This window comes from Aquarana catesbeiana, linkage group LG10 (assembly GCF_042186555.1).
Source record: "Aquarana catesbeiana isolate 2022-GZ linkage group LG10, ASM4218655v1, whole genome shotgun sequence".
NCBI classification, from domain to species: Eukaryota; Metazoa; Chordata; class Amphibia; order Anura; family Ranidae; genus Aquarana; species Aquarana catesbeiana.
The window spans coordinates 37,075,332-37,089,964 of NC_133333.1; the positions used below are offsets into that span (position 1 = coordinate 37,075,332).

General features: G+C 45.2%; 1 protein-coding gene across 2 annotated transcripts in view; it reads left to right on the forward strand.

Moving 5' to 3' along the window:
* Window positions 1–2,266: 2,266 nt before the first annotated feature.
* The window catches only part of RABAC1 (Rab acceptor 1), a 44,045-nt gene continuing 31,678 nt past the window's right edge, over window positions 2,267–14,633 (forward strand). The window contains exons 1-2 of one of the 2 annotated variants that reach the window (XM_073602008.1): window positions 2,267–2,405; window positions 9,315–9,411. In XM_073602008.1, coding sequence (XP_073458109.1) covers window positions 9,344–9,411 — 68 coding nt within the window. In that variant the 5' untranslated portion in view covers window positions 2,267–2,405; window positions 9,315–9,343. The remainder of the gene's footprint in view (window positions 2,406–9,314; window positions 9,412–14,633) is intronic. The other variant, XM_073602009.1, reaches the window with a different exon arrangement.

The window sequence follows — 14,633 nt, forward strand, 5'->3', positions numbered from 1 at the left end:
ACTGTCAAATTCTGGAGGAAAATCTGCTGCTCTCTGCCAGAAAGTTGTCAATGGGAAGAAGGTTTATCTTCCAGCATGACAATGACCCAAAGCACACAGCAAAAATGACCACACAGTTTTTGAATGAGAAAAAGTTGAATTTCCTTGCATGGCCTAGTCAAAGCCCAGACCTAAACCCCATTGAAAATCTGTGGAATGACTTGAAGACTGCAGTCCATAAACGGTCACCATCAAATTGAACTGAACTTGCAATCACAAACCCTCCAACAGGTAATACAGTGATATCTGTTTACAGAATACTTTATTTATCCCAAAGGGAAATTGGGAAATTGTTTGTTCTGCGGTTTGCCTGGAATTCAGTCTTAAAGGCACAGTACACCTTTCTGACCATGTTGTATGTTACATTCATATTTAAGGTGTAACCTGAAAAATGGTTTACGGTGCACAGCACCCCACCCCCAAATCACTCCTCCCCTTACTTAATCTGAGGGTGCTTCTCCCTGCAGCACCGGTCATATCTATTAATTTTTTTTACATTTCTCCTGGCTCCGCCCACTACACTCACATTATCCATTCACAGAGAGACTACAAGTCCCATCTTCCACCTCAGCAGAGGGATTGTATTTTTCATTGCAGCACAAGGGCGGTGACATCACCAAACTCGTAGTCTGTTGCTATTCCCTCCAGCCTCATAGGTGAAGGTAATAAGTACCTCTGTATGATCCTACTGCTGGAGGAATAGTCTGCAGGAGCCTGAGCATTGCACCCGCCATCCACCAGATAATGCTTTGCAGGCTTCAATGCAAAATTATTAAATGCATGTGTAGTTTTTTTATTTATTTTTTTATATCAGTTTGGGTGCATTTATTTATGTTTGTACAAAAGGTGGACTACGCCTTTAAATAACATTCCCCCTAAATCGACTTCCTAATTAGAAAATCCAAGCTAATTAAGTCAATCTAAAAATCAATACATGTCTGTAACTAATACAGAAGTCTTTTATAACACAATAAACGTTATTGCATAAAAAAGTTACTGTTTACAAAAGATGATGAAAAACTTGCTCAGTCTCAGTCTCTCTTCATGCTCAGTGCTGACATTGGTGGCCAAAAAACGGAACTACAACCACCGAGTCATTCTGTTCATTTTAATACTCAGTGCTGCAACTGGTGGACAAATGCGGAACTACAATACCGAGCCGTTCTCTGTTCATGCTCGCTGCTGCCACTGATGGCCATAATACGGAACTACACCACCGAGCCTTTCTATCAAAGCTCAGTGCTGCCACTAGTGGCCATAATACGGAACTACACCACCGAGCCTTTCTATCAGTGCTCAGTGCTGCCACTAGTGGCCATAATACGGAACTACACCACCGAGCCTTTCTATCAATGCTCAGTGCTGCCACTGGTGGCCAAAAAACGGAACTACATCACCGAGTCATTATGTTAATTTTAATACTCAGTGCTGCCACTGGTGGACATAATGCGGAACTACACTACCGAGCCATTCTCTGTTCATGCTCGCTGCTGCCGCTGATGGCCCTAAAACGAAACTACATCTCCGAGCTATTCTGTTCATGCTCAGTGCTGCCACTGGTGGCCATAATATGGAACTACACCGCCGAGCCATTCCATGCTCTTGCTCAGTGCTGCCACTGGTGGCCATACAGAGAAACTACACCACCAAACCATTTTCTGTCCATGCTCACTGCTGACACTGGTGGCCATAATGTGCAACTACACCGCTGAGCCTTTTTTTTGTCATACTCAGTGCTGAGACTGGTGGCCATAATACGGAACTACACCCCCGAGCCTTTCTCTCTTCACGCTCAGTTCTGCCGCTGACAGCCATACGGAGCACCAACATCCACTTGTGGACAAATAGAGGAACTACACCCCCGTGCTATTCTCTGTTAATGCTCAGTGCTGCCACTGGTGGCCATAATGCAGAACTACACCACCGAGCCAATCAGCAGACGTACACCTCCGAGTACAGCTCAATACCGAACCCTAACTCCCTCCCAGGAGAACCAACACCAGCCTCAATCCCTCTCCTCCAATGGGGGACCGAGACTAGCCGGAACCCCGCCCACCCCAAATGTTGCTTGGCGTAACCGCGCCCCTGATCCTGGGGGCTGAGCGTAAATCTCCTCCCCCTCAGCTGACTCAACCCCCCCCCCCTCCCCAATGAGGAACCGACACCAGCCGGAATCCCTCCCATCCCATGTCTCGCATAGCACAACCCCGCCCCCTCATCCCGAAAGCTCCTCCCCTCCGCTGTCTGATGTCACCACGTTGCTGCCGTGGCTCCGGTTGCTATGGTATCCGGAGAGTAGAATGTTTTCCTGTATGGTCTCCTTCCTGCTTTTGCCAAATCACTTCCGGTGGGAGAAGAAAGTAAAGGTAGGATGGTGGGGGGGATTTGGGGTGCAGTTCTGTGCCGTGTATGTTGGGGAAGGCTGAGCAGACCCCAGTGTTATCTATAGAACATTCTATGTGAAGTCCTGTCATGTCTGTTGTTTGTTCCCCAGTAGGAGACATTTTATAATCATTTCTATGGTGGCCTATTTTAAATGAATGGTCTGCCTTAACATAACGTACGTAGATCGTCGACACCTGTTATACTCCCCTCTGTAGTGTCCTCCAATTCCCTCATCATTCTCTTCAGCCTGTGACACTTCTTGGTACGCTATGGTACTTTCCTCTGACCCCCCCCCCTACATGCCATGGTACCTTCCTCGGACCCCCCCCCTCCAGCTACATGCCATGGTACCTTCCTCTGACCCCCCCCCCTACATGCCAGGTACCTTCCTCTGACCCCCCCCCCCCTACATGCCATGGTACCTTCCTCTGACCCCCCCCCCCCCTACATGCCATGGTACCTTCCTCTGACCCCCCCCGCTACATGCCATGGTACCTTCCTCGGACCCCCCCCCCCCCCGCTACATGCCATGGTACCTTCCTCGGACCCCCCCCCCCCCCGCTACATGCCATGGTACCTTCCTCGGACCCCCCCCGCTACATGCCATGGTACCTTCCCCGGACCCCCCCCCTCCAGCTACATGCCATGGTACCTTCCTCGGACCCCCCCCCCCGCTACACGCCATGGTATCTTCCTCTGACCCCCCTGCTACATGCCATGGTACCTTCCTCCGACCCCCCCCCCCTCCAGCTACATGCCATGGTACCTTCCTCGGACCCCCCCCTCAAGCTACATGCCATGGTACCTTCCTCGGATCACCCCCCGCTACACACCATGGTACCTTCTCCTCCGACCCCCCCCCCCCCGCTACACGCCATGGTACCTTCCTCCGACCCACTCCGCGCTACACGCCATGGTACCTTCCTCCGACCACCCCCCCGCTACGCTACACTCCATGGTACCTTCCACCGCTTCCCCCCACTACACACCATGGTGCCGTCCTCTGTTTAGCCCAATGAGTATTCTCTACATATTTTTGGTAAAAAAAACCCCCAAAAAAACGCAATAAGCGTATATTGATTGGTTTGCGCAAAAGTTATAGCGTCTACAAAATATGGGATGTATTTATGGCAATTTTTTTTTTTTTTATTAGTAGTGGCGGCGATCTGCGATTTTTATCGTGACTGCGAAATTATGGTGGACACTTTTGACATTATTTTGGGACCATTGTCATTTATACAGCGATCAGTGCTATAAAAATGCATTGATTACTGTATAAATGACATGGCAGAGAAGGGGTTAAACACTAGGGGGTGATCAAGGGGTTAAGTGTGTCCTAGGGAGTGATTCTAAGTGTAGGGGGGGGGCTACCTCTGACATGACAGAGATCACTGTTCCCGATGACATGGAGCAGTAAATCTGTCTTGTCACTAGGCAGAACAGGGAAATGCCTTGTTTACATAGACATCTCCCCGTTCTGCAGCTCCGTGACACGATCACGGGACATTAAGCCCGCGGGCATGGTCAGGGAGCAATGGTCACGGTCAGTCCCCAATGCCGCTTCTTAAAGGGGATGTACCTGTACGCCCGTTTGCGCAGCCATGCCGTTGTGCCGACATATATATCGTCGTGCGCTGGTCAGCAAGCGGTTAAGCTTTGACAAAGAAAGTCTGAAAGCTGATTGGCTACCATGCACAGCTGCACTGGATTTTTGCACTCTCCAGTTTTAGTAAATCAAACCCATTGTCCTCACCTATCTTATTAAGGATCGGTTCACACTGGGACTGGTCGTGGATCGCACAGGAACGCCGTGCATCTCCGGTTCAGGGAAGAATTTTTGCCTGAATTCGCCCTAAAATGGAGTTAAAGACCCTCAGCGTTTCTGTGCAGTGCGCAAACACAGCCCCCCCCCGTAGATATGTGAACCGCCTCCATAGAGAGCGGCTATGCAAATTGGATGTGGAGAAAGCCTCATCCAATTCACATAGGTGTGAAGCCAGCCTCAGACGGGTTCTGACATCTGTAGCCTGTGAAGGAGTGCCTTGTTTATGTGGCTTCAGTCCCCAGGTGCCGTGTGTAGGCAGCCTGTATTGTGGACACAGCCGCTCATCCCTATTTGGCAGTGTGTAGGTGAGTTAGTGGCCTCCGATCGCAGACGGCGTGCGTTCCGTGCCACTCACCTACAGGGCGGTCTGATTGGGACGAGTGTCTGTGCAGTGGTGGGCTGACAACTGGAGCCACGTAAACCAGGGACTCATTCGTGGGCTACGAGTCTCGGCTCCTTATTCATTTCTTCATGTAATGTCAGTCCTGACAAGCTGTGGTATTAGAAGGGTTAATCCTGTACACAGAGATCTGACACCTTGTCCTGTCCGGTGTATACAGGATGCCAGACCAGCACCAGGATCCTGGAACTTAGGGGTGTGACCTCACTGAGAAGGCATTGCGGATCTCTACCTGGATTTATATGCAGGAAGTCGTTTAGAGTTTAATATCTAAAACTGTGTGGAAGTCACTTGGAATTTCTACAGCTTGGGGAAATATATCAACGTCAATTGCCAATTATTACAGTATGTGGAATATCTGAGTAGTCTATGTGAACCATCACCTTGTAAAACAACATATTTCTGTTTAAAATAGAAATGAAGGGCAAAACATTTGTGTACAGGTGTAGAAAAACATTATCAATTTTTTTTTTTTTATTCCTTCTATTCTCAGCTGCCTATAAGCTGGGTTTTTTTATATTTATTATATAAATGAAAAAAGGCTGAATTTTTATTTTTTAAAAACCCAATATTTTCTACTTTCTGTTATAAAACATCCAATAAAATCAAGTTTCTTCATACATTTAGGCCAAAATGTACCGTATTCTGCTACATGTTACAAGTGCTGGCAGTGATCAGGGGCTGGTCCTGCTAACACTGCGTTTTTGGAGACACTATACTATTGGGGCCACTATACTATTGGGGACACTAGTATAGTTCTGATCGTGATCAAGATACTAATCCGTACAGACACTATACTAGTAATGGTGGTGATCAACAACTTATAGAGTGACTTTGTTATTGTGGTGGGCAGTCTGGTGCTAACTGACACTGGCTGGGAGGGTCACTAACTGACACGGACGTCGCTAGTTATACTAATACAGTGATAATACTGTACACTAGAGCTGCACGATTAATCGTTAAAGAATTACATTCGCGATTCTACTCCCCTCCCGATCTTAAAGCGGACCTTCAGTCATTTTTTCAATTTTCCAGCTCTTGTTGTTTTAACTTTGGATAGTAAAACTTTTTTTTTTTTCTGCCAGTAAATACCTTATACAGCCCACTTCCTGTTTCGTGTTCTCTCTCTCTCTCTCTCTCTCTCTCTCTCTCTCTCTCTCTCTCTCTCTCTCTCTCTCTCTCTCTCTCTCTCTCTCTCTCGGGGGTGAGTCATAAGAGGGCCAATGAGAGCTGCAGAGCTGGAGGTGTGCCACTGTGTAAATCCAGGAAGTAAACAGGCAGCAGCTTCAGCTGCCCACAGTTACAATGGATGCAGCCAGACTCAGTGAAGGGAGATTCTGCAGCATATTTGGCAAGTACAGAGTCACAGTATATATAAAATAATATGCAAAGTGGTTGGAGGGAAGCTTCAGAATGGCAAACATGTTTTTATTACAATTTATGTGAGCAGACTGCAGTTCCTCTTTAAAACAGTATTTCCCGATTCTATGTAACAAATGCAGAAAGTTCTCTGCTTACTTCTGATGGCTGACAACAAAAAAATAAAAAATCCTGTATCATGTCTGCAGTCTCTGACCATCCTCTGTATCATGTCTGCAGTCTCTGACCATCAAAAAGTTGAATATAATAATACAATTTTATATATAAAAATAATATAAATATTTTTTTAAAAACTGTCATTTTCGGTATTGGTTTCGGTTTTCGGCCTAGTGCATCTTTCATTTTCGGTATCGGCACCAAAATTTCCATTCGGTGCACCCCTAAAAAAACAAATGTAGATTTGTATTCATGTATCCATCAATAAATCAAACCAGTATAAGCACCTGGATTTGACCCGGTATCGGCCACCTGCAGTCATTATACATAGTGGGAGAGGACAAAACTGGGTGCCAGACACCTGTGTTGCATGCATGCTGGCAAGGGCATTCTTATAGGAGAAGCAAGCAGAAAGATGACTTCATCAGTCTGCTGCCACTCCTTTATTATTCAGTCAGCATGCTGAATGCGGAGGGAGGACAATCCCCGTATTCTTTCTATAGACCAGGGATAGGCAACCCCCCCCCCCGCCCCCAACACTGGTGTCGCAAGCAGCACACAAAGCCTCTTTTGCCGGCACTTGACTCCTCCCCATTAGCAGAGCAGTGCAGGGAAGTGTCAGTGAGACGGTAATGCATTCCAATTTCAGAATTCCCCACACCACACTGGGGGGGGGGGGGTGTCTGTGCCCCCACACATTGTAAAAGATGGGAAACATTGTTTGCTTCACTAACTTTGCTGTAGCTGCGATCGTCAGCTTTTGTGATGGGGAAGAGATTGGGTGCAGTTCTGCTGGGGGGGGGGAGGGGGGTCCCTGTTTACAGAAGGAGGAGGACTGTCATTGGCCACTGCTAAAGCCAATCACAGTCCTGCTAGCCCCGCCCACTATCTGGAGGAAGATGACTCGCTTGGCTGCCACTACCAATCTCAGAAAGAAGGGATTTCACTGATTGAGAAAACCCCAATCAGGTGACAGTTTGTGGAATTACTGTTGAGCTTCTGTGAACTTTGTTGAAATTATTCCTGAACCTTTACGTCACTTACTACTGAACCCCGGCACTCTGTGTCCCTTTAAGCCACAGCCAGTATTCAGCGCAATGAAAATCACACCGAACTTTTCCTGTGGTGCAGAGCGCCACACTTTTTCTCAGCTGCAGGGGCCCAACTTATGATCCTGCACACAGCCCCACTGCTTTCAGAAAATGCCCCTGACCTGAGCTCATCATTGTGCATCTATTCCATATGCTTGTATGTGACATCACATACATCCCATACATCACACACATCCCATACATCACATACAAGCACATGAGCTGGATGCGGGAGTTGGATCAGCAGGATGAGTGTGCCATGTGTCTCATCTCTGCTTCTTTTCACCACTCTGCATATCGCACATTTCATAGATGAGAAGAGGGTACAGCGGTGGAGCAGATGAGCAGGAGGGGTTCAGTGGTGGGGCAGGAGAGAGAGCAGGGGGGTACAGAGGCGAGACAGATGAGAAAGCAGGTTACACTGGTGGGTCAGATGAACAGATGGGTTCAGTGTTAGGACAGATGAGAAGGTCATTAAGTAGTGAGACAGAAGAGCATGGGGATACGGTGGTGGAGCAGATGTGCAGGGAGGTACAGTGGTGGGGCGGATGAGCAGGGGGGGGTTACAATGGTGGGACAGAAGAGCAAGGGGTACAGTGGTGGCAGGGATGTGAAGGGGGTTCAGCAGTGGGACAGAAAAGCAGGGTGGTTACAGTGGTGGGGCAGATGTGAGCAGGGGGGACAGTGATCTGAGGTGTGGAGTTACAGGAATTGGGGCTGATCTGAGGCGTGAGAGTGCAGGATGTTAAATTCTCACTACTACTCAAGTAGTTTACAGCATTTACTTTATAAAAAAATCCTTTTCGTGATTGAGAGTGTGAAGTTGAGGGGTACAGTGGTGGGTCAGATGTGCAGGAGGTACAGTGGTGGAAAGGATGTGAAGGGGGTTCAGTGGTGGGACAGAAAAGCAGGGGGAGTACAGTGATGGGGCAGATGAGCAGGAGGATTTAGTGTTGGGGCAGAAGAGAAGGGGGTTCTGCGGTGGGACAGAAGAGCAGTTACAGCGGTGAGGCAGAGGAGCAGGAGGGTGCAGAGGTGGAGCAGATGTGCAGACAAGAAAGGAGGTACATTGGTGGAACACATGAGCAGGGGGAACAGAGGTGGGACAGATGTGCAGGAGGTACAGTGGTGGGGCAGATGAGAAAGGGGGTTACAGTGGTGAGGCAGATGAGCAGATAAGTTCAGTGTTAGGACAGATGAGAAGATGGTCCAGCGGTAAGAGAGAAGAGCATGGGGGTACGGCGGTGGAGCAGATGTGCAGGGAGGTACAGTGGTGGGACAGATGGGCAGGGGGGGCACAGTGGTGGGACAGATGGGCAGGGGGGGCACAGTGGTGGGACAGATGGGCAGGGGGTACAGTGGTGGGGCAGATGAGAAAGGGGGTTACAGTGGTGGGGCAGATGAGCAGATAAGTTCAGTGTTAGGACAGATGAGAAGATGGTCCGGCGGTGGAGCAGATGTGCAGGGAGGTACAGTGGTGGGACAGATGGGCAGGGGGGGCACAGTGGTGGGACAGATGGGCAGGGGGGGGCACAGTGGTGGGACAGATGGGCAGGGGGGGGCACAGTGGTGGGACAGATGGGCAGGGGGGGGCACAGTGGTGGGACAGATGGGCAGGGGGGACAGTGATCTGAGGTGTGGAGTTGCAGGAATTGGGGCTGATCTGAGGCGTGAGAGTTCAGGATGTTAATTTCTCACTACTCAAGCAGTTTACAGCATTTATAAAAAATCCTTTTCGTGATTGAGAGTGTGAAGTTGACATTTTTTTGTTATAGAATCGGCACGCTCAATTTCTTTGAAAACATTTTTCGGCACACTGTGCTCAAAAGGTTGCCTACCCCTGACATAGACTGTAACTGAGAAAGTGTGTCAGTTGTATTGGTGTTGTGTGGCAGAGCTGTGTAATTTTCAGGACTGACTAGACAGAAATGCAAATCCTCTGGCAGGTAAAACAGCTCACATGTATGTATTTTATTTGCTTATTTAGCTGTTTGCCTGGAGTTCAGCTCTCTGTTTCTTTTCTCTATTCCTCTCACAGGAGGCTCAGTATTGCCAGAACATCTAAACATGGCAGGCAAGAATGGGGAAGTGTTAAATGGAGGAGCAGAAGAGGGACCTGCTGGAATTATTAACAAGTAGGCTTACTTACTAACATTTATGTAATTTAATCAATTCATGTCATCTCAGTGATCATCAGTTCACACGTAGTCTGCATCCTGCATATCCAATATACAGTGGCTTGAAAAAGTATTCATACCTCTTGAAATTTTCTACATTTTGTCATGTTACAACCGAAAACATAAATGGATTTTATTTGGATTTGATGTGATAGACCGACACAAAGTGGCACATAATTGTGAAGTGGAAGGAAAATGATAAATGGTTTTCAAATTTTTTTTTACAAATAAATATTTATACACTTTAATACATTAAAAGAAAGTAGAACATCCCCTTCATATAGCTGGTACAAGAGTATTATGGCCGCCTTTTTCCAATCTAATGCAGCGTACACACTGGCAGACTTTTCGACCGGACTGGTCCGACGATCTATCCGACGGACTTTTGACGGACTTCCAATGGACTTTCCCAACAAACGGACTTGCCTACACGATCACACCAAAGTCCGACGGATTCGTACGTGATGACGTACGACCGGACTAAAATAAGGAAGTTGATAGCCAGTAGCCAATAGCTGCCCTAGCGTCGGTTTTTGTCCGTCGGACTAGCATACAGACGAGCGGACTTTTCGACCGGACTCAAGTCCGTCGGAAACATTTGAAACATGTTCCAAATCTAAAGTCCGTCAGATTTTCAACCAAAAAAGTCAGCTGCAGGTCCGATGAAGCCCACACATGGTCGAATTGTCTGCCAGACTTGGTCCGTCGGACCAGTCCAGTCGCAAAGTCCGCTCGTGTGTACGCGGCATAAGTATTCCAAGAGTCCACCCAGTTCATAAAGACGTTATCCGTATGGGCATATGTTTCATATACTCTCTATGCTGAGTGATATTTCACACTGCTTCCCAAATCCTGTGGACCAAGTAAAAAGTAGGAAACCCCCTTTTATTATAAAAATGGTGAGCTACTATTAATTGGACCAGAGGATATTTTTTATATTGGTATGCTATTATCTTCTGTGTAAGGTCTTCCATATTCGCTACCTCCCAACCATGCCAATGTTGTAATTGTGATGCGATAAAATATAATCTTACACTTTGGTATCGCAATCCCCCCCCAAGACCTCCTCTGTAACTCAAAACATGCAACCTGTAGAATTTTTTAAACGTCGCCTATGGAGATTTTTAAGGGTAAAAGTTTGTCCTCATTCCACGAGCGGGCGCAATTTTGAAGCGTGACATGTTGGGTATCAATTTATTTGGCTTAACATTATATTTCACAATATAAAAAAAATTGGGCTAACTTTACTGTTATCTTTTTTTTTTTTCCAAAAAAGTGCGCTTATAAGACAACTGCGCATATACGGTGCGAAAAAAAGTATTGCATTGACCGCCATTTCATTCTCTAGGGTGTTGGAACCCCCGAACATTATATATTGTTTTTGTTCTAAGTAATTTTCTAGCAAAGAAAACTGTTTTAAACATGTAAACACCTAAAATCCAAAACGAGGCTGGTCCTTAAAGTGGTGTTCCAGCCGAAATTATACTTTTTAAATAAAAATACCCCTATAATACACAAGCTTAATGTATTCTAGTAAAGTTAGTCTGTAAACTAAGGTTTGTTTTGTTATAGCAATAGTTTGTTATTTTATAAACTTACAGCAGGCCGTGGCCATCTTCAGTCTGAGCATCTGAAGCCAGACTGTATTTCTTCCTGGATCTCATCCTTGCAGATCTCGCACATGCTCAGTGCAGCACAAGCAGTGTAATAGATAGGTTTCAGGTCAGGTTTCCATAGCAACGGCAGTGTCAGAGGAAGTTACATTAAAAGAAAGTAGAACATCCCCTTTATATAGCTGTATTATGGCCGCCTTTTTCCAATCTAGTACACATGGCCAGACTTTTTGACCGGACTGGTCCGATGGTCTATCCGGCGGACTTTCGACAGACTTTCCCAATGAACGGACTTGCCTACACACGATCACACCAAAGTCCGACGGATTCATACGTGATTCGTACGTGATGACATACGACCAGACTAAAATAAGGCAGTTCATAGCCAATAGCCAATAGCTGCCCTAGCGTCGGTTTTTGTCCGTCGGACTAGCATACAGACGAGCAGACTTTTCGACCGGACTCGAGTCCGTCAGAAAGATTTGAAACATGTTCCAAATCTAATGTCCGTCAGATTGTCATTCAAAGTGTGACAGCGCTGAAAGCTGAAAATTGGTCTGGGCAGGAGGGGGGTTTAGATGCCCAGTAAGCAAGAGGTTAAAGTGACAGGACTAATCTGTGTAGCACATGCTATAGCCAGTCTGTGGGAGACAGAATTATTGTTGGTTGGTAGGGGATCAAACACTTATTCTACTCACTGAACTGCTACTCAATTTATAACCTTTGTATCATTTGTTTTTTGTGGATTTTTGGTTGATATTCTGTCTCTATCATTTAAAATACACCTATGATAAAAATTATAGACCCTTCATTTCTTTGTAATGGCGAGTTTTTTAAAATTTGTAATTTTTTTTTTTTTTAAATGTTCACAATTTTTTTACATGCTTTCACCACTGCAAGCATATAATTGGGGTGGCGGTGGTCAGGGACACTGACTGGTGACAGTATGTAAAAAAAAAAAAATATTAATTTTCAATTTTGTTACCTTTTTTTTTTTTTTTTTTTTAATTTATTCATTTATTTATTATTTTTTATTACACTTTTTTATATTTATTCATTTATTTATTTATTTTTTTTATTACACGTTTTTTTTTAATACTGTGACCAGAGCAGTACAGAGTACTACTCTGGGGGAGGTGATCAAGATTTTTTTTTTTTTTGCCCATTGTGATTACTTATAACCATGATAACGCTTACAAGCAATCCATTCGTGCATTGACCAATCACAAAGATGGACATAATAGTATACGATGAATTGAAGCCATTCATTGTATAATTGCCATGTGATCTGCTGTGATTGGTCACAGTGATCACATGGTACAGTCAGCACCTGGGTACACTGATTTTTCATCCACTGTGTCCGGTGAACAAAGCGTGTGACCGCACTGCAGCGCGGTTTGATGCCGGGAGGACATTATATGACATCCGCCCAGGATGGCAGCGCTCCCTCTCGGCCATCATATTCCTATATAAAGAACAAGAAGTGGCCTTAACCACAAATCCATAACAGAACCAAATACAAAACAAAATGCAGCTTATTCGCCTCCCATCAGAGCAGTGACACTTTTTTTTTTTTTAATTCCAAATTGTTAGCGTAAAATGCGAATCAAATCTAATATTTTCCTCCCATAAAGAAAATATATAATAAAGAGCCAAGAAAAATATTTTACAGCCGTAAAAATAAAATACACAACAATAGTTTTTTTTTTTTTTAAAGCCCAGACTTGTACTGGAACCATTTTATTGGTTTTATATGTTAACATGTCAATAACACATAGGCAAAAATACATTTTGAAGCATGGGCCCTGATAGGGAAAAAAATCCCTTCCTGACCCCTTAAGGCGATCGGATTACTCCCTGGATTTACAATTCACAATGTTATCCAGAGGAAGGCGAAAAACCCTTCTGAAGCATGAGCCCCAATAGGGAAAAAATTCCTTCCTGACCCCTTAAGGCGATCGGATTATTCTATGGATCTGCAATCCACACTAATTACTCCTGTAATTAGGTCCTGTTTGGGTCTTCAGTCTACGCCTTTCTTGACAGCTGGATCTGGTGAGGTCTTCTACACTTTCAACCAGCAGCCTATGACACTACCACATCTTTAGTCTCTCTTCTATTTTTTCATAATCGTCCTCCAAGGTGGTTCACATGAAATATGGCTCCATACACCCACCCAAGAAAGCAACAAAAAAAAAAAAATCACAGATTTTTGGTCTTTATTATAAAGAAAACCCTTGTTATTAGGCAATAACTCCTTTTCCTAAAATCCTCCAGATTGGTACACATGAGAGGATACGCAAGAATTTATCTAGGGTAGGACCACCACTTGTAGTACTTTCCTCATTGCGTGAATCCGTATATATATTTTTTATTTAGAAAAAAATAGCCAAAAACACACTTGCATAGATATAGGAGTGGCATATAACCAATATGCCCGGGATGCTGTGCGTTCCACGGACCAGAAACCGGAATTGATGCAATGACGTTGGTTCTTCTGTGTGACTGTACTCGAATTAAAAATTCTGTTTCCTAATACTCTCTTCTTTTTCCCTCTTCATTTGCCTCTTGTCTTCTTCCTCTCTCCTAACCCACATTCCTGGGTGGTTTCTCTGGCCCCATATCTTGATAGTCCTCCCTTGGGTCTCAAGTGTATTCCCTTGGTCCCCGATATGAGGGAAGTCTTGGTCTCCAAGTGTCCACTGGACCCTGCCCCCTGAATTCCTGCCCCCCCAGGTATTCAGGGTGGCGGGGCCCAGTGGATACTTGGAGACAAAGACTTCCCTCAAATCTATCCCATCCCATATATTCTATATTATCTAATCTATCTTAGAGATTGATTGATAGATAAGATGGATTAGATAATATAGAATATTGAAAAGAATAGATGGGATAGGGTAGGATAGATATGAGGGAAGTCTTGGTCTCCAAGTGTCCACTGGGCCCTGCCCCCTGAATTCCTGCCCCCCCAGGAATTCAGGGTGGCAGGGTCTAGTGGACACTTGGAAACCAAGACTTCCCTCGTATCTATCCTATCCCATCCCATCTATTCTTTTCAATATTCTACATTATCTAATCTATCTTGTCTATCAATCAATCTTTATTTTAGAGTTAACCAATAGGTTTTCTTTTTTAAAAAATCTGTTTTTTTTTTTTATTTTTCTTTAGCTTTTTAAAATGGTAGCTTTACAGGTATGGGTAGGGCCAGTTTAGGCACCTTTACCTTAACTTGTGTTTGACGCTTTAACAGGGTCTCAGGCATTGAAAGGACTTTAGGCTTTGCTAGGATCATTGCCTTTGCCTTTGCATTTGCCTTGATTTCAGCTTTTAAAACTTGCTCCCATTTCTCTAGTTCTTTGACCTTTCTTCTTGTAGGTCGTTTCACAGGGGTCTTCTCCAGTGAGATGTTTCTTTTATCTGGCAACTTCCTGCAATAGCTGTTGCCCATCTCACTGAACCATTTTTCAGCATTGTGTTTCTCACTTGTTTGTGTCCTGTGACCTGCCGGTGCCTCCAAGTGCTCCAGCTCAGCTTGGTTATATTGTGGATAACCAGGACTTTTAACAA